This window comes from Pipistrellus kuhlii, unplaced genomic scaffold (genome assembly GCF_014108245.1).
Source record: "Pipistrellus kuhlii isolate mPipKuh1 unplaced genomic scaffold, mPipKuh1.p scaffold_m20_p_3, whole genome shotgun sequence".
Lineage (NCBI taxonomy): Eukaryota > Metazoa > Chordata > Mammalia > Chiroptera > Vespertilionidae > Pipistrellus > Pipistrellus kuhlii.
Genome location: NW_023425529.1, coordinates 35,359,513 through 35,384,906, shown reverse-complemented (window position 1 = coordinate 35,384,906; position 25,394 = coordinate 35,359,513). Strand labels below are relative to the sequence as shown.

Below are 25,394 nucleotides of genomic sequence, written 5' to 3'. Positions count from 1 at the left end.
TCTAGCAGAGAGGCCATGCTGACAAAAGGCTGATGTGTCTGCAGAATCAGTACGGAGGTCTCATGTGCCTGAGTGAGATCAGCAGGCTTGACCTCAACTATTGGGAAAACAGCTTAAGGGCTATGGAGTGAGCCTTGCAGCTGGAGATGAGCGTGAACCAGAGCCTGCTTGATCTACACCAGCTGGCCACCTAGAAAAAGGATGCCCACCTGTGCCCCTTCCTGCATGAGGAGGTGAAGTTCATCAAAGAGTTGAGGACCATATCACCAACCTGAGCAAGATGGGAACTCAGGAATCCGTCCTTGCCTACAATCTAGTGGGCAAGCGCAACCAGAAGAGATGAGCTTGGACTGCCTTCTCCATAGACACCAGTGACTTCCCCTCGTCACCCTGCCGAGCATGCATGTTGCAATATTGCCCTTGCAGCACATTCACTCTTTATTTTTCTTCAAGTTTTGCCATTGCATGTCATATATAGTGATCTTATTCATATATAGAATCTAATGAGCAAAATAAACTGACGAACAAAATAGTTCTAGAGACCACATGGAAGAATGGAACAGATTGACAGATCTCAGAGGGGAGGGTTGGGGGGATGGGAAGAGATTAACCAAAGAATTTTTATGCCTATATGCATAACCCATGGACACAGTCAACAGTGCCATAAAGGGGGAGGGGGGAGGAAGAAAGGGAGGGAGGGGGCAATAGAGGAACATCTGTAACACAGTCAACAATAAAAATAAATTTAAAAAAAGATATACAGATGACAAATAAGCATATGAAAGGATCATCCCTATCATATGTCATCAGGAAAATGCAAATTAAAACAACAAAGAGATATTGTTACCTTCCTATTGGCTAATATCAAAACACAAGCAACACCAAATGCTGATGAGGATTTGAAGCAATAGAAACTCTCATTCATTGTTGGTAGAAATGCAAAATGATATAGCTTCCGGGGCTGACCAGCAGCCCCTGAGGGATGCATGAACAGATTACCAGTATTTTGACACACGTTTCTGTGAAAGAGAGGGCTAAGGCACTACTTGACTATCACCACCAAGTACCCTGTTCGCCTGCCTTTTATGGCTTTTATTGTTCTAACAGCTTGAACTAAAATTAACCTATAGATACAATGAGCAGGGTAAGTGTCCTTGAGAAAGTACATGCTTCTATAAGGTCAGGACTTTAAAGACTAAACATAAAGATTCTAGCAAAACCCCCAGGGGATTGGAACTTGTTTGGAAAAGTCAAGGTAGGGGCTGCTGCCTTCCTTTGTCAAGGTCCCCCAGAGTTCCCTGACCTTTCAGAGAATCCTCCTTATAGACATTCCAACCAAGTTCTGTGCTTCCCCACAGTTAGCAGTATCTTACAAAACTAACATCATCTCCTCATAAAATCCAGCAATCATTCTGCTTGGTATTTATCCAAAGAAGTTGAAAACTAATATCCACAAAAACCCTGCACTCTGATGTTTATAACTGCTTTATTCATAACTAGAGGCCCAGTGCACAAATTTGTACATGGGTGGGGTCCAGCCAGCACAGTGGTTGGCTGGCTGGCTCCGCCCTCTGGTCAAACTCCTGGTTGGTCTAACTCCCACCGGAGGGGACAATTTGCAAATTAGCCTTTTATTATATAGGATTACCAAAACTTGGAAGCAACCAAGACACCCTTTAGTAGTTGAATTAATAAACAAACTGTGATACCTAGACAGTGGTATTATCTAATGTTCAAAAGAAATAAGTTATGAAGTCATAAAAACACGTAGAAGGAGCTTACATGTACATTACCAGGTAAAAGAAGCCATAATGATGAGGTTACATAGTCTATGATTCCAACTATATGGCTTTCTGGAAAAGGCAGAACTATGGAGACAATAAAAATATTGGTGGTTGCCAGGAGATAGTGGGGAGGGAGGGATTTTGAAGGCAGTGAAACTCTTCTGTAGATACTAAAATGAAGGATACGTGTCATTATATTGATACAAGTGTCCAAATCTATAGAATGTACAACACCAAGAGTTGTCCCACTGAGATAATTCAAGATAATCTTTCCCTCCCAAAGGCAACTGATTAGATCCTTAATCCTTAATTCTCCTTTGCCTTATTACCAAACATTTTCACAGGTTCTGGGAATTAAAGTGTGGATATGTTTGGTGGGGTGGGGTTTATTTTGCCTACCACAATACATAAACCCACATGTGTTGTCAGATTTCATTTGTATATCTTCTCTGACTTCCTGACAATAAGAATAAAAGTTTTAAAACATTTTTTTAAAAGCACATAAAGCCAAATATTCAATTCTTAGAACCAGATGTATTTTGGAATTTAGAATTTGGGGTATTTAACTGGAATTTATCAAGATTATATATTCTGTGGCATTATCTTATATTTTAAACATATTAATCTTTCTGTGGGCAATGTATGAATATTCTTCCCAAGAGGAATAAATAAAGACTGTAAATAGCCTTATGTCAATTGAGGTCAAATTTTGTCACTAAGTGAGTTCAGTTGAGGTCAGAATTTTGTTGTCAATTAGCTATGAAAAAAAATTGATCTTTGAACTTTTGGAATTGCAAAAGTACAGATAAAGTGCATGTGCATAAAATATGATAATATGTGTGCAAAATATTAATAGTTGATTTCAGCTTCCTTAATATTTTCTATTAATTTTTAATTTTATACAGAGATTTTTTTCCATTCTCTAATATGTGTCCTATTTTAATAAAATGTACAAAAAATGTGAACTATATAGAATAATTAATAATGTAATTAACTTTCATAGAGTGAACACATTGGGTAACCAGTATCCAGATCAAGAAACAAAACATTCCTGGAAGGACTTCCAGAAGCTCTCCTCTGCCTCGTTCCAGCCATCCCTCTAACACTACTAGGGTAACTACTCTCTGTTTTCACCAGAGATAAGTTTTGCTTGTTTTTAAACTTTTAACAAATTGAATTATAAAGTATACATTATTTTGTGTCTGGCTTATTTGTCTGAATATTTTTTATAAAACTTGTCTGATCCTGACTTGTGTAGCTCAGTAGGTTGAGTGTCATCCCATGCACTGAAGAGTCACTGGTTGAATTCCCCATCAGGGCACATGGCCAGGTTTCAGGCTCAATCCCTGGTTGGGGTGCATGCGGGAGGCAGCCATCAATCTCTCTTTCACCTCTCTCTCTCTCTCTCTCTCTCTCTCTCTCTCTCTCTCTCTCTCTCTCTCTCTCTCTCTCTCTCTCTCTCTCTCTCCCCTTCTTTCATTCTCTCTCCCTAAAATCAATTAAAAAGCATATTTTAAAAACTCACAAAATTATCTGCATTATTGTATGCAGTATGCATAATTGTCTTATGTAGGATTCCTTATGTATGATTTATCCATTTTAGTTTCGACAGACATTTGAGTTTTTCCATTCTAGATCTATTAAAATTAGTGCTACTATGGACATTCTTGGTAAATATATATGCACATTTCTTTTGGATATATTCCTAGGAGTGAAATTTTGGGCCATAGGGTTGTAGATATTCAGCTTTAGTGGATATTGCCAAACAGCTTTTCAAACTTATTTTCATATATTATTTGTATAATCAGGACAATAATAGTATGAATTTAAAAAAATAATCTATTTGTTCCTTAGAATGAGCACTTGATTGTACCATCAGTGACTTGTGTTTTAGGACTGTCTCTGCCACCAACTAACAATGACTTTGGGCAACCCACCTCTTCTCTCAGGCTGTTTCCTTATCTTTAAACTAGAAGTTTGGAGTAGATGACGGCACAAGATTTATCCAAACTCTAAGCCTATCAGCAAATCTCCTAGAGCCAAATGTCTGAAGGATAGAGTCTGCTTCTTTTGAAGTTAGTTACTCAAACTCAAGCAAACAAGCTAGCTGAGGTCACACATTAGTTAACAGGTCATCATTTATAGAAACAACTAGCGGGGGATCCCTCCACCTAGCCTGCCCCCTCTCACAGTTCAGGAGTCCTTGGGGCAGGAGGCAACCTGGAGATCAGGGGAAGGCAATGCTCCCATCACACCTCTGCTGCTGCCACTGCCAGCAGTACAAGCCTCAGCTGGCCCTGGTTACCTGAGCCTTGGGTGGCCCTGGGAGGCTGGGCAGCTGCCATTTGAGGCTTGCCTGCATCTCAGGCCTGCCCTGGGTGGCAGGGATCTGGGACCTGAGGGGACTGGGAGAGTGGAGCACCCAGACCTACGTAGGGGCAGGCCCAGTCATGCTGCACACTTGGCACCCAAGCAGGGCTGAGGAGACTGGGCGCCGCCATCTTGTGGCTGTGGACACTGCCATCTTTGTGATAGTGTGAGGATCAATTAGCATATTCCTATAGAAACAATGATAAGAGAGAATCATTGATCAGCTGCCTTCTGCATGCCTCCTACTGGGGATTAAGCCTGCAACCCAGGCATGTGCCCTTGACTGAAATCAAACCCAGGACTCTAGTCCACTGGGTGACACTCTAGCCAAAACAGCCAGGGCAATTTTCATTCCTATGACCACCACAATTTTTGCCCCTCTAGGTATGTTTTGCACAGTCTACAGCTGATTTGTACAATCTCGCGGCAAACCACATTCAAATTCCTAGGAGAGAGAATTCAGTCAATGCTAGTTGTACTCATCACCAGTCCTAATACAGTCATCTTTGTCCATATGGAGCAGGGTCTTTAGAAATATGGAATTTTCTTTTCCAGGACTTATGCATTCTCATCAGAAGGGATTGTGATTCAGCAGGCAATGGTAGTTGAGTTAGTATTCCTCACATGGACAAAGTAAGAAAGAAAAAAAATAAATGATGATGGCAGAGAGATGACATAGAAGGGTATGTTGAAGAAAATGTAAGTGCTTCACTATAATTATCAGGGTAACTAGAAAATAGGTAGTAAAAGACTAAAAAAGAAAGTACTAATATAATGCTTCACATACTGTGACTAGAGAAAAATACCTAGCCTAAAGTAACTCTTCAGGAAAGGGCACCACAAAAAAAAAGAAAGAAAAAAAAAGAAAAGAAAAGAAAAATAGGTTAAGACATTTGCACTAAAAAGAATAAAAGATGGTGGGAAAGATAACATCAAGAGGGAAATCATTAACATACCTTACACTAATTCTTCAACTATTTGCATGTGATTTATGAGAACTGCCTATTAATTTTGTGCTTAACATGAGAAATGTACTTCCTTTCTATGCTACTATTGTGGCTAAATTTGACCCTGAATTATAAATCACCACTAGTGCTTGCTAATTTGCTATCAGAGTCTATGTTCTGTTAGTTTTTAATAACAAAATAAGTTGCTGGTAATAAGAGAGAAGAGTCTCTGCAGAAATAGACATAAAATGATTCAGAGAATACTGAAAAAGTTCTGAAGGTGTAAATCACAGGGGAAGTCATCTTTGCCCTGCTATGTCAATAGACAAAGCTCTCAGTAATATTGCATACATTACTTGATAGGTCAGTGTGAAATAAATTAACCTACCACACTCTCGCTCTAGAAAAATGTTTAGCTTGTCCAGGCAGTAGATGAAATAGTTTTAAAGTCTTTCAAATGTACCTTTGCTGTTCTTTTGTTTTTTTAATAAAGCTGAATGTCATAAAGAAAGGACTTGTTTTCCTTTATTTGGTTAATTCTTTTAAATGTCTCTATTTGAAGATTAAAAATATGTATATAAGTTTAAGTAAAAACACTGGAAAGTAATAACTGTTGTATTACCCTGACAAAGAATGAATTCCTCCTGTCCTGTTTTAACTGTCCACATCATTGAGTTTGATTACTAATCAAAGTTGAGATTTGGGATGGACTTGGGTCCTGCTTTACATGAGAGTCTGTTATTAATATACTTGAGGCTCAGTGCATGAAAATTCATGCACTGGAAGGGGATCCCTCATCCTGGCCTGCCCCTCTCACAGTCTGGGAGTCCTCAGGGGTGGGAGGCGACCCAGTGATCAGGGGAAGTTGACACCCCCATCACACCTCTGCTGCTGTCGCTGCCATCAGTGCAAGCCTCCACCAGCCCTGGTTACCTGAGCCTCTGACAGCCATGAGTGGATGGGCAGCTGCCATCTGAGGCTTGTCTGCACCTCAGTTCGGTCCTGAGGAGAGGACTGGGCACTGCCATCTTGTAGCTGTGAGTGCTGCCATCTTTGAGGGTGTGGCAGTAAATTAGCATATTCCCTCCTTATTGGCTATGGGTGCCACCATCTTTGTGAGGGCATGATGGGCAATTAGCATATTCCTTCTTTATTAGATAGGATGTTCACTTAGCCCTTCAAATTTAGCCTCCTTAACAAAATGCTTCTGAGTGTTGATTAGTTTAATCATTTTTATTATGCAAATATTTCCTCCTTTCTAAATCAGTCTAACTTAGAAAATGAATTCTTAGTCCAATTTTCAGCATAAGATTTGAAAAAATCTTATCAGTATGTTGTGTCATAATTGGCTCAGGTCAGACAATAAAATAATTCATAGAAATATAGAACTAGAGACAGCTAAAGGGTTTTGGTTTTAGTTATAGACATTTTATAATAGCTTTCCTTGGGGAGAGGATGTCAGGATTTATGCCCACTGCCTTATTCCACATTTCTCCACAGCCGAGATCATAACTGGTTCATACAGATTGAATCTGGTTGAATTATGACCTATTCATCAGCTGCATTGCTGACTTAAAGATGAATACATGCAAATTGTGAGTCTAGAGAAGATATTTAGATATTTGAATATTTTGGAGTTTACATATTTATCTACAAGCAACCATAATTCAGTTGCAATCTAAATTCAGGAACACTTTATTGAGTAACAATTTGAAAAACACATGTCTGTAAACCAAAGGTTGTATCTGCTGTGATTTCCTCCTCTATGAATGCATAATATATAAATACTAGGTTTAGCATTTAAATGTTTCTTCTCTTGCCCTTTTTTCCAATTCTCAGTTTGACTATTGAAATAAATTCTCCAAATAGCAGTCAAGTTCAAATAAATAAATAAATAAATAAATAAATAAATAAATAAATAAATAAAATTAGAATTAGAATAAACTACAGAAGCCATACCTCGACCTATACAAATAACTTGTACATTTGGGACCTGCCTGCACTCTGGCCTCATCCCAGGACACACTGTCTCAGTAAATTAAGCAACACACGTTATTTTTAGCTTTTTGAACATACCAAGCTTCTCTTATGTTGTTTCTTTTGCCTATAATACTCTTTGTGCTATTTGTATAGCCAGCACTTTCTCATTGTTCAAGTCTCATCTCCTCAGAGAGGCTTCCCATGGTGCTTTATGTATGTATGGATGGATATATGTGTTTTTGATCATCACCTGAGAACATGTTTAGAGAGAGGAAGAGGGAAAGGAGAGAGAAACATTGATGTGAGAGAGAAATAGAGAAACATTGACCAATTGCCTTCCACAGGTGCCCTGACTAGAGATCAAACCCAAAACCCAGGTATGCGCCCTGACTAGAATCAAATGGGCATCTTTTGGTGCACAGAATGCTGCTTCACCAGCTGAGCCACTCCTGTTGGGCCATGCAGCCATATCTCAGGTTCCACTTTATTTCCTTTGTGATTACAACTTGCAACCATTCTTCAGTGCAAGAATATTTCCATGGCATATTTACAGAGCAGGGTGCACAGTAGATGCTCAGATAAAATGTATTGAATAAATGAATGAAAGAATAAGAAGTAATTATAATGAGACATAAATAAAATGAGCATTCTTTTTCTTTCTTGAGATGCCCTTATTCCCATTCAACATCAGAATAACTTATTTAAATAAGTACAGCTTTTGCCCCTAATTTTCTTCATAATGTTTACATTCTCCTCACCTATTTACTTAATGTTCTTATAATTGGTAGTTAGATTTAGATGCCAGATTGGATTCAGATTTAATACTGTTAAAATTAAATATAAAATGGAGACCTCACTTGAAAATCCTCTGAGCAGACACAACAATTTAGGTCATGTAAGCAAAACTAATTCTAGTTTATTTTATGAACATAAGTAAAACTTAACTTTCATTATTTCTTGTAAATGCTTCTGATAATTATAAAAGAAACTTAAGTCATCTTCTTAAAAATGGTATGAAATCACCACTTTTACCCAATCCTTTGCCATCTGAAAATCTCCATTAAAAGAGCCAATACTTGTGAAGGTTACATGAATTTTAGTTGTTACATAATTCCTATTTTCATTCTTTTTTTTCTTTCACTTATCTGATTAGATAAATTCCACTCTCCTCTCTTCAAGTTGTATCAGTTTTAAATCATTCAGAGAGGAGATTGTGTCTGGACATATAGATTGGAAATCCTCAGTGTATAAACACATCCACCTGTGTTGATGAAATCATCTAAGGAGCCTGAGTAAAATGAAAAGAGGAACACGATGAAAATTTGGAGACCTCAGAGTTAAAGAACTGGCAAAAGTGAAGGTGTGATCTCAGGGATGTCCTCGGTGTACCTATCTATTATTGATAGAAGTGGGCTCCTTGGGGTCCCAAGGGAATAAGAATTTCCTGAGGCCCCCTGGGAGGATGAGGTATAGTGGAAAGCTTTATTTCTGTGGAGTGAAACCCTTAGGTTTCCAAGATTCCATTTCCCTCCATCCTGCCTTTCAAAGTCCCATGTTGTGTTCAGCCAAGCTAAGATCAAAACCACTGCCCAGAGCTTCCACTCCATTTTGGCACAGTCCAGTCCAGCATCTGGCTTGTTCCCAGCTGCAGTCCATTGCATGTGGGGTTGCATGGCCATGGGCCATGTAGTTTCTAGGGCCACATGATGGGCTAGCGTAGGTCATGAACAAGTGAGTGCAAGGAAGCAGTCTCGAAGCAAGAGGAACAAGAGAGAGAATTGTTTGTCTCAGGGCTTTTACCTTTCCAAGACTTTGCATGCTTGCAGTGGCTTCACCCCCTACCTAATAATCTTTGTTCCCAGGTTTGACCGACAGGCAAGTACCTTTTCTATGCCGTCCTGACTTCACTGTCCTAGTGATCTGCAGGGAATGGACCGGGGATTTCCTGAAAGGAGTGTGAAACGTGAAGCTTCCTGGTGAAATTTCCACATGACCATGCTTATAGTGGCCTCCCCTTTGGTCTTCTCTTATATTAATACTAGAGGCCCGATGCACGAAGATTCATGCAAGAATGGGCCTTTCTTCCCCTGGCTGCCAGCACTGCCTTTGCTCTAGCCTGGAGCTGCCTTTCAGCCTTCCCACTCAGAGGCCCAAAGTGGCTGGGGTGGTGCGGAATGCATCCTGCCCCGCCTCCAGCTGCTTGGTGCCTGCAGGGGCAAATTAACCTGCCATCTTTGTTGAGTTATTTTGCATACTCACTCCTGATTGGCTGGTGGCAGTCATAAAGGTATGGTCAATTGGCATCTTACTCTTTTATTAGTCTAGATTAATAACTATCCAATTACAATTGTAACAATGATGTCCGCAAATGCAGAGCATTAGTTAAAAATGATGTATCAGAAAGAAGAAAAAGGATTCAAGCCCAAGCTGGTTTGGCTCGGTGGATAGAGCATCAGCCTGTGGACTAAAGGGTCCTGGGTTCAAGTCTGGTCAAGGGCACATGCCCAGTTTGAGGACTTGATCCCCAGTAGGAGGCAACTGATTAATGATTCTCATAATTGATGGATATATATATATATATATATATATATCCCTTCCTCTCTGAAATCAATAAAAATATATTAATTAAAAAAAGAGAAGGGATTCAAGGAAGAGTGAAAATAATATCAGCCCCTATAGAAAGAATTATAAGGAGGCCACTGGTGTCTGAAGCAGAGAGAGTTATAGCAAAATGAAAGAGGTGATGCAATTTGCATAGAGAAGTAAGGAAAGAGAACAAAGCCTACATTTTCAATAAGTTTAACAAAAGGAAAAGAAGAAAACCAGAGAATGGCCTCACCAGATGAAGAGGAGAACATGAACATAGTGGTGAGCCATGATCTGACTCAGTTTCTCCTTAGAATTCCTATTGCTAGAGCCACCTATTTACAGCTAGGCACTGCAATTAAAGAACCCCAAATAACTTGTTTATCTTTAAATATAAAGCACATTAAAATAAAAAATAATTCTTATTGTTATAAAATAAATACATGTACTCATGAATTGCTTGCAAAATTGTATTTATTTTTAAAAATCTAGGCAACAAAAATTAACACGCTTCATATTGACAATTCACTTTTGGGTAGAGATACAAATGTTTCTTTATTCTCTCAGCTGAGTGCTGATATTTGGACATTTGTAAAATAAACACCCGCCTGTTACAACTGGGAAGGTAATGTTAACATTAGGAGTGTGATGAGGATGTAGATTGATGGCACTTGTTGGAGCAAGAACACCCTGTGATGTGCCTGTATTTGTAAGGAGAGGTGTGGCCACCAGGACAGTCAAGAAGAACTTGTCTGTACTCGACTGTTTCTGCTTGGCAGCAATGGCAGGAATTTTGCAACTGAAAGATGTCATAATTGTAGCTAAAAATAAAATATCCAATAATTAATATTTTTGGAATGTCTTTGGAAATAAAGAGATCAATGCTTAACTTCTAATTGTCTAAGTGTTTTATTTACCAAGCCTCCCAATCAATTTATTATTTTTCCCTACACCTTGTATTACTATACATTTCTTATATAAATCAGTGATAAGTGGTAGTAAGATTAAAAAAAAGAGGAAAAGAAATTCAAAATGGATATTTATAATCTCATAATTAGAGCATTATGGTATAAAAAAATAAAACTGATTTAAAAATATGCAGTTTAACAACCAATTATTATCCTCCATAAATTAATTTATATGTGAAAGTGTACATAAAGGAAAAAATGTAAAATGTTATATCTAAAATGCATGTGGCAGTTTAAAAATACACTTTTAGCAAGAGTAATTACTTAACTACTCTCTGTAATCACTATACAAATATAAATACAGTTGCTATCAATGTATTATGTTTGACATATAGAGAAAGCTACTTCAAAATGATTCATTACTTATTAGGATTCTCATATCCTAATATTTTAAATATTAAGATCCTGATCATTAGCTAGCATATGAAAATTTTCCATGGCCCAGGCCAGTGTGGCTCAGTTGGTTGGGTGTTATCAAAAGTTTGCACCAAAAGGTTGCCAGTTTAATTCCTGGTCAGGGCACATGCCCCTAGGTTGTGGGCTCAATTTCAGGTAGGGAGCATGTAGGAGGCAGCCAATCGATGTTTCACTTTCACATCAATATTTATATCTCTCCCACTCCTTTCCTCTAGCTCTAACAACCAATAAAAAAATATTAATTTTTTACATACATGTTTTAAAGATTTCGTGCCTCAATAATGTTGCAAAATTAACACACAGTACATGATCAAAGAAAAACTCACCTTATGCTCTGTTTACACTCCCCTATGCATCTTGTCATCTCAAATCTTTTCTTGCAACCATTGTACGAAACAGTCACATTGACTGGTGAAGTTCTGCAACTAGTATTACCTTAAAAAAAATGAATCAGAGAGTCAGAAAGGTTTAACATTAAAATTGCTAAGCATCCATTTTTCTTAACCATAATTAGAGAAGAATAATAAATATTATTATTCACAATTTTACTGACAATATGAACTATGTCAGCACTAAGCACAGTTAACAGTTTAATACTCAATAAATGTTATCTTATTGTTATTGCTATTATTCCTACCATAAGAGGAGAAGAAGACAGAAGAAGGAGGAAGAAGGGGAGAAGGAAGAAGTAAAGGAAAGAAGAGGGAAAGGAAAGTGGAGGGCATGGTTATTTTTGGTATCTATTTTCTCATTGCTGATCATCCTTATGATTTAATACTAGAGGCCCAGTACACAAAATTTGTGCATGGGGATGGGGGGGGGGGAGTTGTCCCTCAGCCCAGTCTGCACCCTCTCCAATCTGGAACCCCTTGAGGGATGTCCGACTGCCCGTTTAGGCAAAACAGGCAGTCGACATCACTCTCACAATCCAGGACTGCTGGCTCTCAACAGCTCACCTGCCTGCCAGCCTAGTCACCCCTTAACCACTCTCCTGCCAGCCTTTTTGCTCTTAACTTCCTTCCCCTACAGGTCTGATCACCCCTAACTACCATCCCCTGCTGGACTGGTCTCCCCCAACTGCTCTCCCCTGCAGCCTGGGTCTCCCCCAACTTCCTTTCCTATAGGCTTGATTGCCCCCAACTGCCCTCCCTAGCAGGCCTGGTCACCCTAACTGCCTTCCCCTGCTGCCCCAATCACTCCTAACTGCCCTACCCTGCTGGCCTGGTCCCCCCCTACTGCCCTCCTCTACCATCCTGGTCACTCCAAACCTTTTTGACTCTCTGATTCATTTTTTTAACGTAGTTGTGCCTGCTCACCCACAACTACCCTCCCCTGCAGGCCTCTTCTTCCCCAACTCTCCTCCCCTGCTGGCCTAATTGCCCCCAATTGCCCTCCTCGCACTGGCCATCTTATGGCAGCCATCTTGTGTCTACATGGGGATGTCCATCTTGTGTGTTGGAGTGATGGTCAATTTGCATATTACTCTTTTATTAGATAAAATATCAATTTACAACTAAACCTGCTAATGTTAGGAGAGGAAGTTAAATTTATTTCCATGAAAATTAATTGTTTTCCTTGTAAACATAGCTAGTTTTTACTAGGAGGGATTTTACAACCAACACGAATAAGTAACTATAGTATATTGTGTGCAAATATCCATTGTCAGTTTATGCATATAGATTAGAATACCTATTGTGCTAAAAACACATGAGACTTTCTCTTAATGATCTGCCATTTTGTTTAAAGAAGCTAATTTTTTTTCTAACAGTTTATATTTCCTCTACATGGGGAGCTTAATTTTACTTACATTTATAGCAACATTTTTTGGAATCATACACTCGGTCTGCCTATAAGGGTGAGAGAAAAAGAAAAAAGACTGACATTTTTCTGTATTTTTCTATAAACAACGTAACATTTTTTAACTTATTGAAGTATTATTTCAAGGGGAGAAAATGGAACAAATGAACATGCCATTCAAAGAGCGTGGATGTGAGAGAGTAGTAATAAAAATGAGACTATTTACATTAATTTTAGCAACAGTGAGTTGAAAGGGACAAATAATACTTGAATAAAATTTTCTTTAAAATAAAATGCAAAGGAATTAAAAAATCATCCCTTAGTTATTATAATTGAAAATACTTTAACAGCGATATTACTATCAGACACTAAGTATCTCACAGGCAGGAATTTTTTTACCTCACACATTATTATACTCATTTAGCCTATCAATGTCTCAGAATAAAAATGCAATAAATGTAAAGTTATTTTAGAACTCTAATATTTATTAGAGTTCTAAAATAAAGCTTTGAACTATATTATATTAATTATACTGTATCTTCAGAAAGAAAAATAAGTTAAGCTTAAACCTTTCTTAATAACTTGCATTTAAGTATTTATTAATTCAAAATCCTTACCACATTTGGGCTCCATAAAAATAAAGACTGGGGCACTAAGAAAACTCTGAACAGTACACATATATGGGGTTACATAAATTTTTTGTATTTTTACAGAAAATTACTAACCTGACTTTATAAACCTTGAAAACAAACTAGAGTTTTGTTTGTTTGTTTGTTTGCTTAAAAATAACAATATGCTTTCCACAGCAACTAACTTCTAGAATAGCCCTAGATTAAATTTTAGAGAGGCTGCAAATATATCTTTGATATAAAAAAAAATACACATGACAATAAAAGGTGAATGAGAAATCTGGAATGAAATCTATAAGAGGTCTATTAGCCAGATATAAACTTTTCCAAATGAGAAAAAAGCCAGGTTGTGTTTGTATCGAACATGAGAAGTGAACCTTGTTGTTTTGCTACTTGAGAAGATGACTTACTTCTGCACACCAGGTCTGCTTGGGGCAGTCCTGGACCGATGCACGGAAACCAGTTTTGTCGCAGGAGTAGGAGATGCATGGGTTGTTGGGGTCATCAAATGAAGCACCAATCTGGGGGGTGGGAATGAGGAGAGAACAAAGTAATTAGTCACCTTGATTTCTTTTTGCTGTTGATAATAAAACCTGTATTTAAAAAAAAATCAAAAATTCATGATGGTTAGTGAATTTTCAGAGGCATGTTCAGGCATTAGGTTAATATTTAAGGAAAGATGGATTGAAAGCCTTCTACTTCCATGAGTCAAAGTTTGTCATTGAGAGCACAGAATGTGTCAAGGTTCTCAAATTAAGGCCTGATATAGCTATTCTGTTATAGTTTTTTTTAAAAAAAAACAAACATATTTTATGGATTTTTCACAGAGAGGAAAGGAGAGGGATAGAGAGTTAGAAACATCAGCGAGAGAGAAACATTGATCAGCTGCCTCCTGCACATTTTCCAGTGGGGATATGCCTGCAACCAAGGTACACGCCACTGACCAGAATCGAACCTGGGTCCCTTCAGTCCACAGGCCGATGCTCTATCCACTGAGCTAAACCAGTTAGGGCTCTGCTGTAGTTTTTAAGTGTTTCCAAGAAAGATTATTTTATTTGTAACAGTCAATTGACTAGTTTTTATGCTCTCAGTTTAAGGGGAAACAAAAAGGAAATCCAAATGGGGGGAGGGGGCATAAAATAGGTTTATCACAAATGACAAGTAACATTTTCTATCTTTGCTTGTGTTTCTATACTATTTTCTTTTTATTGAAGTTATCTGGATAACATTGGTTAACAAACGTATACAGCTTCAGGCCACATACTTTTAAAGCTCTCTAGATGTCTTTATAATGAATTTATGCTCAAAATTCAAACACCAGTTTGGGAAATTGCATTTCTTTCAGGACTTAAAACCACAAAATAAACTTTCTGGTAAACTAAATAACAATTTCAATTATTTTTCATATAAATGCATCGAGATAAAATGTTTGTTCTTTAAACATAGTCATATTTTATGTTTAAAAACTATCATACATTCTCGTCAGGTCACTTTTGGAAACTAAAAATTAAGAAACTAAAAATTGAGTGTGATAAATAAGTTACCAAATTAAAACTCGCATGGGCTTTGTTTCTGTGTATTTCCTAACATGCCACATATACTTTATTTCAGGGTGTTTTTTTTTTTTTTTAACACTTAGTACCACCAGTTAAAATGTATTAAAGTCATTTTGAGAATCATCTGGTTTTTATGGCTTCCTGGTACTTTTTCCAAGAAGTTAAGCTACTTTCCAAAATGCCAAATCAGTTGTCAAAACCCACCCCTGTATTGCTATATGCACATAATGGGGTTCTAGTCTTTGGGGTTTTCTTATTTGGTCTCTGACAGTTTGGCCATCTGATCTTCCTGGTTATAATTACAGTTTAACTCTGTTCATTGATTTGAATGTTACAGAGTGTGTCTTCTCCATCTGGCAAGCCCTGGGGGAAATATTATTCAGAAGCTCCAGTGCTGGTTGGTTAATGATCAAGTATATTTTCTCCCTGGGAAAAGAGCCACGCTGAGTGTTACATTTGACATTCCTTTTGAAAACTGACTATAGGGGGAAAATTCTGCCCCACAATTGACTATGAAATTTTCATGTCATAAGCTGAAAGAGGCTGCATTTATTCATAATGACATTGATAAAAATAGGGTAAAGCAAGAGGAAAACGACCTTACCTCATAGTCGGTGTTGTTAAATAAACATGTTCTTGGTTCTGAAAAACAAATGTATTATTTTATCCTAAAGTAAACATTATAATTATATTTTTTATTTATAAGACAGAAATTGTAAATGGGATTGCACTTCTCAGCCAATCATAATGTTCTTCCCATAACATCAACATACTTTAATCTGCTGCTTATATTCATTGATGTTACTTCTGGGTTTCTCCCTTACAAAGATAGCAAATTTTTAAGAGGGCAACTACTGATTCTGTTTTACTTATCACACCTATCCTGCATAGTGTTTGACACATATTAGTAGCTCAATAACTACCTCTTGGATATGGAAGCAAACAACTATTCAATTCAATCCAAATAAGGTGTTAGGAATACACACCACAGTATCCAATTTCACAGCAGGTGTCATTATCTTTGAACTTCACAAGCCTCTCTCCATCTTTGCATGTGGGGGGAGAAGGACACTCCTTGGGTTTACAGTCCACCGCATTAGCCTTGGTGCAGGAGCATTTGTGGCAATTAGCAGTCCACGTATCTCCAGGCTACAGAAACGAACCAAGTTTAGACTTTTACTCCAAGACAGGAATGACAGCAAATTTGGATTGAAGTAGAGAAGAACTAGGTACTTACTGATTTCTCTTCTCCCGTTGGACCATGGCAAACTGTTAACATGAAATGACAAACGCTAATTAAATTTGGCAAAATATAACCATCTGTTACTTGTAGATAACCATCAGGTGGCCAATACTGTTAATTAGCACTACGATTTCAGAGACACAGAATCAGAGACACTATAGTGCCTTAAGTGGAAAAATCATATCCACCTACTTTGAGCAAATTGTCCCTAACAAGCATATATTCCCTATGTTTAGAAACTCCAGGAAATGAGAATTCTAAATTCTCTTGGCAGTGGTTAATAAACTTGATGGCTACTGTTTTGCTTCCTGTTTGACTTCTGCCTCCATAATCCTAGAAGTCATTTAGACTTTATAATTACCAGTTTCAAGGGACTTCTCAGTTTTTTAAGTTAGCAATAGCTAACACTTGTAACACTCATCTTGAAAATTTCTTCTTTCAGATTAAACACTCTGGAATTCCTCTATCAGTTTTTTCTCCAGTCTTTCCTCTGGCATCCTCTCACTCCACAGGGTCCACTGTAACACTAAGTAGATGACTTTCAAGTGTCTAGCTCCAGTCCAGACATCATGTGTGAGATGGACCCAGATCTCATTCCATCTAATAAATAGCATGCTGGCCAATCTGTAAGAACCTTAAATTCAATGTGAACAAAACAGATTGTATTATTTTGCCCCCAAAACAATTTCTCATCTAAACTGGCTTCCTACTATTAATGGCCAAATTATTCTTCCAACCATTTACTTAAAACTTAGGAGTCATTTTGATTCCTTCCTGTCACTTGCTATCCAACCTACTGCAAAATCTTGTATCTTCATCTTCATTTGAATCCCTTCTGTTCCTGGCTCTGCTTGCCATAATACTCTGGGATCTTAGTATCACTGATGTAGCACACTCGGGCTTTTTCGGGGGTTACTCTGATTAAGGTATTTTCCTGATCGAATTAATTTTCTATACGATAGTTAATTTTCCTAAAGCCTAATTTTCATCTCACCACTTCTTTGATTAAGAACTTTTGACATCCCCATATAATCTTATGAAATATTATTAATTTTAGCATTTTAGCTTCTGATATTTGATCCAATCTACCTTCTCAACCTTGTCTTACTACTTTCATTCATATGCCCTGGACTAGTGTATATATTGTTCTAAAATTGCAATTCTGTTACATATGTCACATTTTTTTTACTGTAAAATTTGTTATCAGCCATATATAAAAATTGTGTTTCTTTAAAAATCTCCCATTTCCCATTATATTCTAAGGTCAGAGAATGATTATTTTTTTGGGGGGTAACTTTTGCCATTCTACAGAGAATAGTAGAAACCCTCTGAAATTATTGAACTCTGTTTAACATCAATTTTTCTCACTACAATTCAGCCCTCAGAAAAGCTGGAATTATCTAGTTTAAAAGAAACTACCAAGTGACATATGTTAATCAAGATATATAATTATATTATATATTTTACATTGTAGGTAAACTCTATTTTGATTGATAACATTTATTTGGTTTTGTTTCATTAGCTTGTAAAACAAACCACTATTCATTATTTATTTGGTGAATAAAAACTAAATTCATCCACTTTATGTTTTCTTATTTTATAACATCTTCAAATCTGGTGGCCTTTTATTGATACAACCTCTGAAATTTGATTTATAAGAAACATTAATGCAGAATGATTGTTTTTCAAGTGCAGGTGTTCTTACCTGGAGGTGGTGGGAGTGGTTCTGGACAATCTGTGTAAAAGCAGACAGCTCAGATTAGTCCCTAAAGTCCTTAGAATAGTTTCGGGGTAAATAGAGTTATCTCATTACTGAAAGTAATTGGCTACATTGCTAGCCTACAAACAGACACATTCCTATCTATCTTCCCTTTCTGCTCCTCCAGGCATTTGAAATTCCACCATTAGAGGGTATTTCCTTTAAATCTCAAATTTTAATGGCAGGACATTTTCTAAAGGAAAAATGTTAAGTCATCAAGGTAAACTTCTCTTCAAAATTTTCTTGGGAGACAATTCTGATGAATATGACAATAAAATACATAATCAAAAAAGAAAAAGAATAATTGATATATCTGAGAGATGTATTTTTAGTTACCAATTTATTTAATCCTTTAAGCACTTTTATCTTCTTTTTGTCTTCTTGAACTACTTCAACCTTGCTCCATCTCTACCCTAACCAAATATTTTAAAATATATTTTTAATTGATTTTTTACAGAGAGCAGGAGAGAGGGATAGAGAGCTAGAAACGTTGATGAGAGAGAAACATCGACCAGCTGCCTCTTGAACACCCCTTACCGGGGATGTGCCCGCAACCAATGTACATGCCCTTGACCAGAATCAAACCTGGGACCTTTCAGTCCGCAGACCGATGCTCTACCACTGAGCCAAACTGGTTTCGGCCCTAACCAAATACTTTAAAATGGTCATATGTTTCTTTCTGAGGCTTTGCACATCACTTATTTTAGTCAACCCAACAATTTACTGATAAATTAAAATTCCATTTTCAAACAATTAATAATCCGATTAGTACTTTTATTCTACCTACCAAATAAAAAGTCTGGCCTAGAAGCAAGAGAATATTTGAGAGGCACTTAAAATTTCTGAATGTTTAGGTAGAGAGATGCCAACAAATAATAGATACAGAAAAACAGAAAAGAAATTAAACATGTGGGAGTTTGGGAGATCAAATGTCCCTCTTTACTGAGGGAAGCGAGGCTAATCCCGAACTATAAAAGTTTGGCAGGTTAACAGAAACCAACAGCAGGAGAGAGTAATGATCTATTGGGCATAAATACAGCAGAAAAATCTTCCCTGAACCAGAATTTCAAGAATATATTGGACATTCGCAAGAAAAAACAAACGAACAATCTCCTAACCTCCATCTTGTTATCAGAGTAATTTCTCTAAAACACCTATCTGATTATATTATTCTCTTAATACAAGTCTAACAGAGATCCCATTTAGTGCAAGGAGTAATGTCTTGTTTAAGTTTGTAAATAAGGTCCTTCATGAACTTTCCTCTATTTACCTTTTCAATACTATTTCTTCCCTGAACTTCAAACAATCATCACCAACATCTGGTTGACTCCTGAATTCACTGATGCTGTTTCTTGTCCTGTCTTCTCAAGGGCTATTTGGTAGAATTCCCTTCTTACTCTGGCCAATATTAAACTCAAGCATATCCTTTGTGATCCCTTCACTCAACAGTACCAACTAATAGATGTGTATTAACACTTTCCACTCACTATACCCCTGTGGCCATAATTGTACATGTTTATGGGTTAGCATTAAACATACTGCAAATATAGTTTTGGTCCCCATATCCCCCCTGTTACCCTCCCTCCTACACACACACAAAGTAATAAAATGGAAAGGGCTATCTTTTATTTATAAACTTGCCATTAGTATTTGCTATAGATTCTAACACATATAAGGTATTAAAAAAATGTTAGTTAAATGAAAAATAAAGAAATTAAAATTTTTCCCATACTGACCTGCTCTCGTTTTATTTTTTTGATCTCCTGCTGCTACTATAGTGGTTTCTGAGGGGAAAGAAGAGGATGGCATTGTCACTTTATTTATCAGAATATAATGTATGCACATCAAGCTTCTGTGTATATGAGTGTACAAATAATCACACAAACTCGTGCTCAAGGAAAACTTTGTGTAGAATAGACAGTTCATTCCAGTATATTTGGGTCATTTCATTTAATCTAGTTAGGACACTTTGAGGTTTGTTATTATCCCATCTGTCAACAATAGCACATTTCATAATCTCATACTCAGAGATTTCAAACTAAGAGCTTTATAACTAATTCTCCAGGAGAGGAGTTCTGGAAGAAGCCTAAACAAAAAAAATATCCTAGAAAAAAAACACAGCTAGTTGAGCTCCAAAGTCATATTCCAAAAGGAAATTTAGCATAACTTCCTATCCTTTCTCTCCTTTTTATTTTCCACCACCCCTCTCCCCCAAACTCAACTCCTTGTATGTAATCACAGGCACACTGGTCATGAACAAGTATGTATTGCCAGTGTTCCTATGGTTGTATTCCAGTTCCAGACTCTTGTGGAAGCAGTGACAACTAAGGGAGGAATAAACATGGTGCATACAGTGGACTGGAGAAGATAGAGTTTAACTTCTGGTAACCTATCCTGTCTTCTGAGATGCCACCAAGCTAAGTTTATTTATTATTATTTGGCTTACCCAGGGTAGAAATTCCAAAAGCAGTGGTCGTTTCAGATGCTTCCTGGGAGGTACCTAAAATAAGCAGCAAAAGAGCAATGAGCTTTTTCTGGTCTCAAAAGAGCATGTCCCAAGATGTCTCTACATGGAACAAAGTCTCAAAGCACTTGGAATGTTCGCATGCATACACTAAGGCTCCTGCAATTGAACCATGAGGTTTCTACCTCAGCAGCTCCTTGCTCACAGAAATGAATACTTTCCTCTGATCCTGGTAAATTTCACTTTTGGGTCTCCTTCTCTAAATAACAAAAACTTTTCCCACACTTGACTGTTTTACTTCCTATAACTTGGTTTCTTGGTTATCCTGTAACAGTTGTGGGGAGATAGAAGTTATAATAGAGTGAGAGAAAAGGAGAACCATCTCTGTTTATCCAGATGGCCTTACCATTTCCCTCAGCCTGATTAAACTTCAGGCTTCTTCCTGACTCTAGGTCCCTGGACTCCTTTTCTTAGAGCATTTATTTTAAGAAACTTGCAATTGTAAGTTAGTTCTCTGACTCTTTTGAGATGCAAATATTCCTTCAGCTCTGGCCAGTTTTAAAATCCTGGAATCTTTTTCAAAGACCTGAGAGCCACCCCCTTGACATGAAATCATCAAGAATAATAGCACCTGCCGAAACCGGTTTGGCTCAATGGATAGTGTTGCCCTGCGGACTGAAAGGTCCTGGGTTCGATTCCGGTCAAGGGCATGTACCTTGGTTGCAGGCACATTCCCAGTGGGGGTGTGTGCAAGAGGCAGCTGATCGATGATTCTCTCTCATCGATGTTTCTAACTATCTGTCCCTCTCACTTCCTCTCTGGAAAAAAATCAACAAAATATATATTTTTTAAAAAGGAATAATAGCACCCATATCTTCCTGTCTCTGTGGGAAGGAAGGAGCCTACTTTGATTCTATAAGTACCAATTAGCAACCATCAATGGCATAATCAGACAACCTCTTCCCTCATGGCCTGCCCTCCAGTACTTTTGCATCATTTCATCCCAGCACTTAACTCTCCTGTCTTTTGTCTCAGCAGAGTTGAGTTCAAAATCTCATCCTTATTGCAATGGTCTTGACTCCTATTGCAATAATTTTATATAAAAGTATTTCTTGCCTATTTAAGTCCATCTGGAACAATTTTTCTTTTAAAGTTCAACTGGATACTCATTCAAAGAGATGAATATTGGATATATGAAACATGTGGGAGAAGAATGTTTAGCATGTAAACTTCATTTGAGTCATTCATTTCTATTACCTGGACTGGAACTTTTTGGACCACCAGAAGTACTTCCACCTGCTGCCACAGTAGTAGCTACAAAGGTAAATGAAGAACATTTCATTTCATTTCAGATGCACATTCTTATGATTATGTTCAAAGATCAACAGCAAGAGAGAAAGTAAATCAGATGAAAGACTGGGCGAGTGCTGCAGATAGTCCGGAGGGTACCTTTGTGAATTACAATAAACATCCCTTTCAGCAGATGAGGCCTCATGGATTTACAACTTGTTGTAGGGATATTGGCTGAATTTTAACCTCTATTCCTCTGTTTAGCAGGTGCCCGTGTTCACTTTTACAAACCTACCTGGGAGCTCTTGTCTGAGCTCAGAAATTCAGAGCAAAAGACAAGCTTAGACGTCTGGAAAAGTACATTCCTAATGGGAGTCTGCTCTATTTCCTGGGCCTTTATCTTTATTCTCAATAATCCCCTATGTTGGGTAAAAGGCATGAAAGTTATTAATGAACAAGCAACAGATGTGAACCACTGATACTTTCCTGTTTGCATTCCAACTCCAGTGGTAGCCCCTAAGAAAAGCAAACAAGAATGGGGTCAAGACTGCTGTGTTGATGTTACAATAGACAATCAATTCCAGAGAAGGGCTCTTACTTTTTTAGGCTTAGCTACTTAGATCCAATTACTAAATATTTATTTGCCTGCTAGTAAATTTGTAAACTAAGGCCTTTATTGAAATGCCTAATCCTTGATCACAAGTTTAGAAGCAATTAAAAAACAATGTTTTTTAATGTGTTTATTTCTTTCCATTGAAGAGCAGGAGAGATAAGTCACTGGAAGAAAATCATGTGACTGTAAGACAAACATTCCCCAATTCAGTAGATTCGAAAGGCTATCCCAGAAGTACCTGTAATAAAAGGGAAGGATGAGTCTTACAAAGGTTTTCTCACCCTAAGAAGAAGAGTGTGGTATTGACAAGTGTTCCTGTTTCTCTTAAGTAATAGAAAGCAGTTTAACAATTTTTCTTGCCCCAAATATTAGGCCATGCATATCATTCAATGTACTTTCTAATGCTTGCATGTTAAAAAAAAAAAAAAAAGGGGGGGGGGGGAGGAAAAGTCCTAATTTCATCATAGATTTTATTTCTCTAAGTCTAGAATCATCTAGAATCTAAATACTAAATTAGGGAATGTTTGTCTTACAGTCACATGATTTTCTTCCAGTGACTTATCTCTCTTGTTCTCCAATGGAAGGAAACAATTTTTTTTTAAATTAATTGCTTCTAAACTTTAAAATTAGAAGCGAAAACAAATCTTATTCAAAAGCACACATGTCCCCTGAAAATTCTGGTTGATCCCATATGATTTGAGATTCTGAATTCCCCAATTTAGAACCAGTACAGTTTTCTGGGTCACATCCCAGAACCCCAATATTCTGTCTTATGGGTTTGACTTAATCCAAATCAATTATTGAGCCCCAATTCTTTCTCTTTTAAGGCTCCTTTGCATTTGACTACCCCTTAATGCCCAAGGAATCATGTTTTAATTTTTGTCTTCTCATCTCACCTCTGTGTGTTTATCCTAAATAAACTCACAGTTTTAAATCTCATTTGTAAGAAAATGACTGGCAAATCTCTTCTCCAGTGCAGGCCTCTCTTCTGCACTCTAGTTGTGCTTCTCATTCCTGCTGAGCATACAGCTTGGATACTTCAGACCATTTTAAATTGAAACTTAAATTTAACTTCAGTATAATTTCTATTAATTATCTTTTTTTTTTCTTCCTCCAGTATATCCCCAAATTTTGTGGATGACACTATTGTCACCCACCCAGACAACCAAACCAGACTAGAACCCATCTAAACTTCTTCCTCTTTTTCGTCTCCAAACACCACCCTCTACAAGCATGTCAAACTTGTGGCCCACAAGCTGCTATCAGGCCTCTTACTTTGGAGGAGAGATAAGAATTTTCTTTCCGTATTACTATTTACCTGCCATTAATTTGATTTTATGATGGTCTAGTGAAGGCTCTTGTAAGCTTAGGCAATCAGGAGGTAATGTAAGGATTGGCTTACCTTTCTACCTGAAATTGATTGACATAATATATCTAATAGTGTAGATATATTTTCAGAAGACTATTTTAAGAAGTTACTTTGAAATACAGGTATTAGCCTAGAGCACTTACCTGTCGCTACTCCAATGGTAGTTGTTTCCCTTTCCCCAAGGAAAGTTGTGGCCTCTGAGGGAGAGAACAGAGAAAGAAGTGATTAAAGAATATTTCAGAATCATGGGAAAGATATGATGGTATCTTCCAATGTGTAGTCTCAGAGGGGAAATCTAATTTGTGGGAAGAAGTGGGGAAGATTCTATTTCAAATTGTAGACTCACCTGTTTTGGAACTGCCTGGGGCAACAGTTGTGCCAGGAGCTACCCCAGTGGTGCCTAAAACACAAAACCAATGTTTTCACCATGTTTTCTTTTTTTAAAATGTGCACCTAAAAAGAACCTAAGTACAATGCCATTTTATCTAACTGGCTTGCTGTCTACCTCTTCTTTGCTGGTGAGCTGTATGTATTTTCCCATTAACCATTTTTTTATTCCCAAGACTTTCAGAAGGATAATGTTCTCAACCTGAGGCAACTTCCGGGCAACATTCTATTTTGGTGAACTGGTTGGGTTTCTCCCACACTCACCTGTTTTCCTCCCAGTGACTTCACTTTCTGGTGATACAGTGGTACCTTCTGGGGGGTGGAAATGGAAGAAGATATGAGTGTTCTGAAAATTACAGCTACTGAGAAAATATTGTGCTGTTCTTTGTTTTCTTTGTGTGTGTGGAAAAGCCAACATCTAATGGGGCAGACATGTTTCCAGGGTTTATGTAGCTCTTCTTTATATATCACAAATAGAAAATGTTCTCACTTTCCTCTTCAAGTCTCATAACATCTGTAAATTTCTCAGAACTATTTAGAAAATCATGCCATGTTCAAGGATTACAGCTGTAATTCAGAACTCTGTTATTAGCAGTTTAGCAGGACAAAATTTTAAAACTTAAAAAGAATCAGTTGGCCCAAAATACAGCATTAATAAGGAAAATGTGAACAGCTCTCCACAAAGTCTTTCTCGGCTCTCCTATGAACATCATAATTAGTGGTTAGCAGAAGGCATGTGATACTTCCTCTCACCCTCTCTGAATCCATCTCCAGTGACACCCCTACCTCCTGTGGCAATTGTAGCCTCTGAGGGAGAAAATAGAAAAGAAAGTTCTGGGTGTTTGGGATGTTGGGAAGAGAGAGGTATTTTGTATTATATTATCACAGCAAGCCTATAAACCACTTAATTTCCATTGTGTCCACAGAGATAGTTTTCTTATATTTCAACTCCCCCTGTGTTGGAAATAGCTGTTTTAAGAGATCTTTTAGCTCACTGCATGACACACTGAGAGATGCATGTCCAATGGACCCCACTCAACAAAGGCAAAATCCAGTGGATCAGATGGACAAGTGTGGAAACCAAACACCTCATCGCATAAGGATCAAAAAGGGGTTTTATATCAGTGAATAAAATAAGACAAAAATACCAAATTTTATGGAGCTTGTATTTGATTGTAATTGCTAAAGAACTGCAGAAGTGGACAATGTTTTAGAAAAGTGAAATGTTATACAGA

At 37.5% G+C, this 25,394-nt stretch overlaps 1 protein-coding gene and 3 long non-coding RNA genes across 4 annotated transcripts in view; all 4 read right to left on the bottom strand.

Annotated features, from left to right (window-relative positions):
- Nucleotides 1-10,253: 10,253 nt before the first annotated feature.
- The window catches only part of MUC19 (mucin 19, oligomeric), a 75,103-nt gene continuing 59,962 nt past the window's right edge, over nucleotides 10,254-25,394 (bottom strand). The window contains exons 64-74 of the mRNA XM_045587436.1: nucleotides 24,119-24,172; nucleotides 23,916-23,969; nucleotides 21,758-21,814; nucleotides 20,483-20,536; nucleotides 16,272-16,303; nucleotides 16,021-16,183; nucleotides 15,639-15,676; nucleotides 13,889-13,999; nucleotides 12,860-12,899; nucleotides 11,379-11,487; nucleotides 10,254-10,488 (exon numbers count right to left, since the gene is read on the bottom strand). Of these exons, the coding sequence (XP_045443392.1) occupies nucleotides 10,305-10,488; nucleotides 11,379-11,487; nucleotides 12,860-12,899; nucleotides 13,889-13,999; nucleotides 15,639-15,676; nucleotides 16,021-16,183; nucleotides 16,272-16,303; nucleotides 20,483-20,536; nucleotides 21,758-21,814; nucleotides 23,916-23,969; nucleotides 24,119-24,172 (896 nt within the window). The 3' untranslated portion in view covers nucleotides 10,254-10,304. The remainder of the gene's footprint in view (nucleotides 10,489-11,378; nucleotides 11,488-12,859; nucleotides 12,900-13,888; nucleotides 14,000-15,638; nucleotides 15,677-16,020; nucleotides 16,184-16,271; nucleotides 16,304-20,482; nucleotides 20,537-21,757; nucleotides 21,815-23,915; nucleotides 23,970-24,118; nucleotides 24,173-25,394) is intronic.
- On the bottom strand, nucleotides 19,782-21,894 carry LOC118730579. The gene is made up of 3 exons (XR_004991523.2): nucleotides 21,758-21,894; nucleotides 20,483-20,536; nucleotides 19,782-19,820 (listed from the first exon to the last, which is right to left on the bottom strand). It is a non-coding gene; the product is annotated as an uncharacterized LOC118730579 (long non-coding RNA).
- On the bottom strand, nucleotides 20,799-21,747 carry LOC123653176. The gene is made up of 2 exons (XR_006742822.1): nucleotides 21,369-21,747; nucleotides 20,799-21,131 (listed from the first exon to the last, which is right to left on the bottom strand). It is a non-coding gene; the product is annotated as an uncharacterized LOC123653176 (long non-coding RNA).
- On the bottom strand, nucleotides 23,904-24,477 carry LOC123653174. Its single transcript, XR_006742820.1, has 3 exons — nucleotides 24,424-24,477; nucleotides 24,119-24,172; nucleotides 23,904-23,969 (listed from the first exon to the last, which is right to left on the bottom strand). It is a non-coding gene; the product is annotated as an uncharacterized LOC123653174 (long non-coding RNA).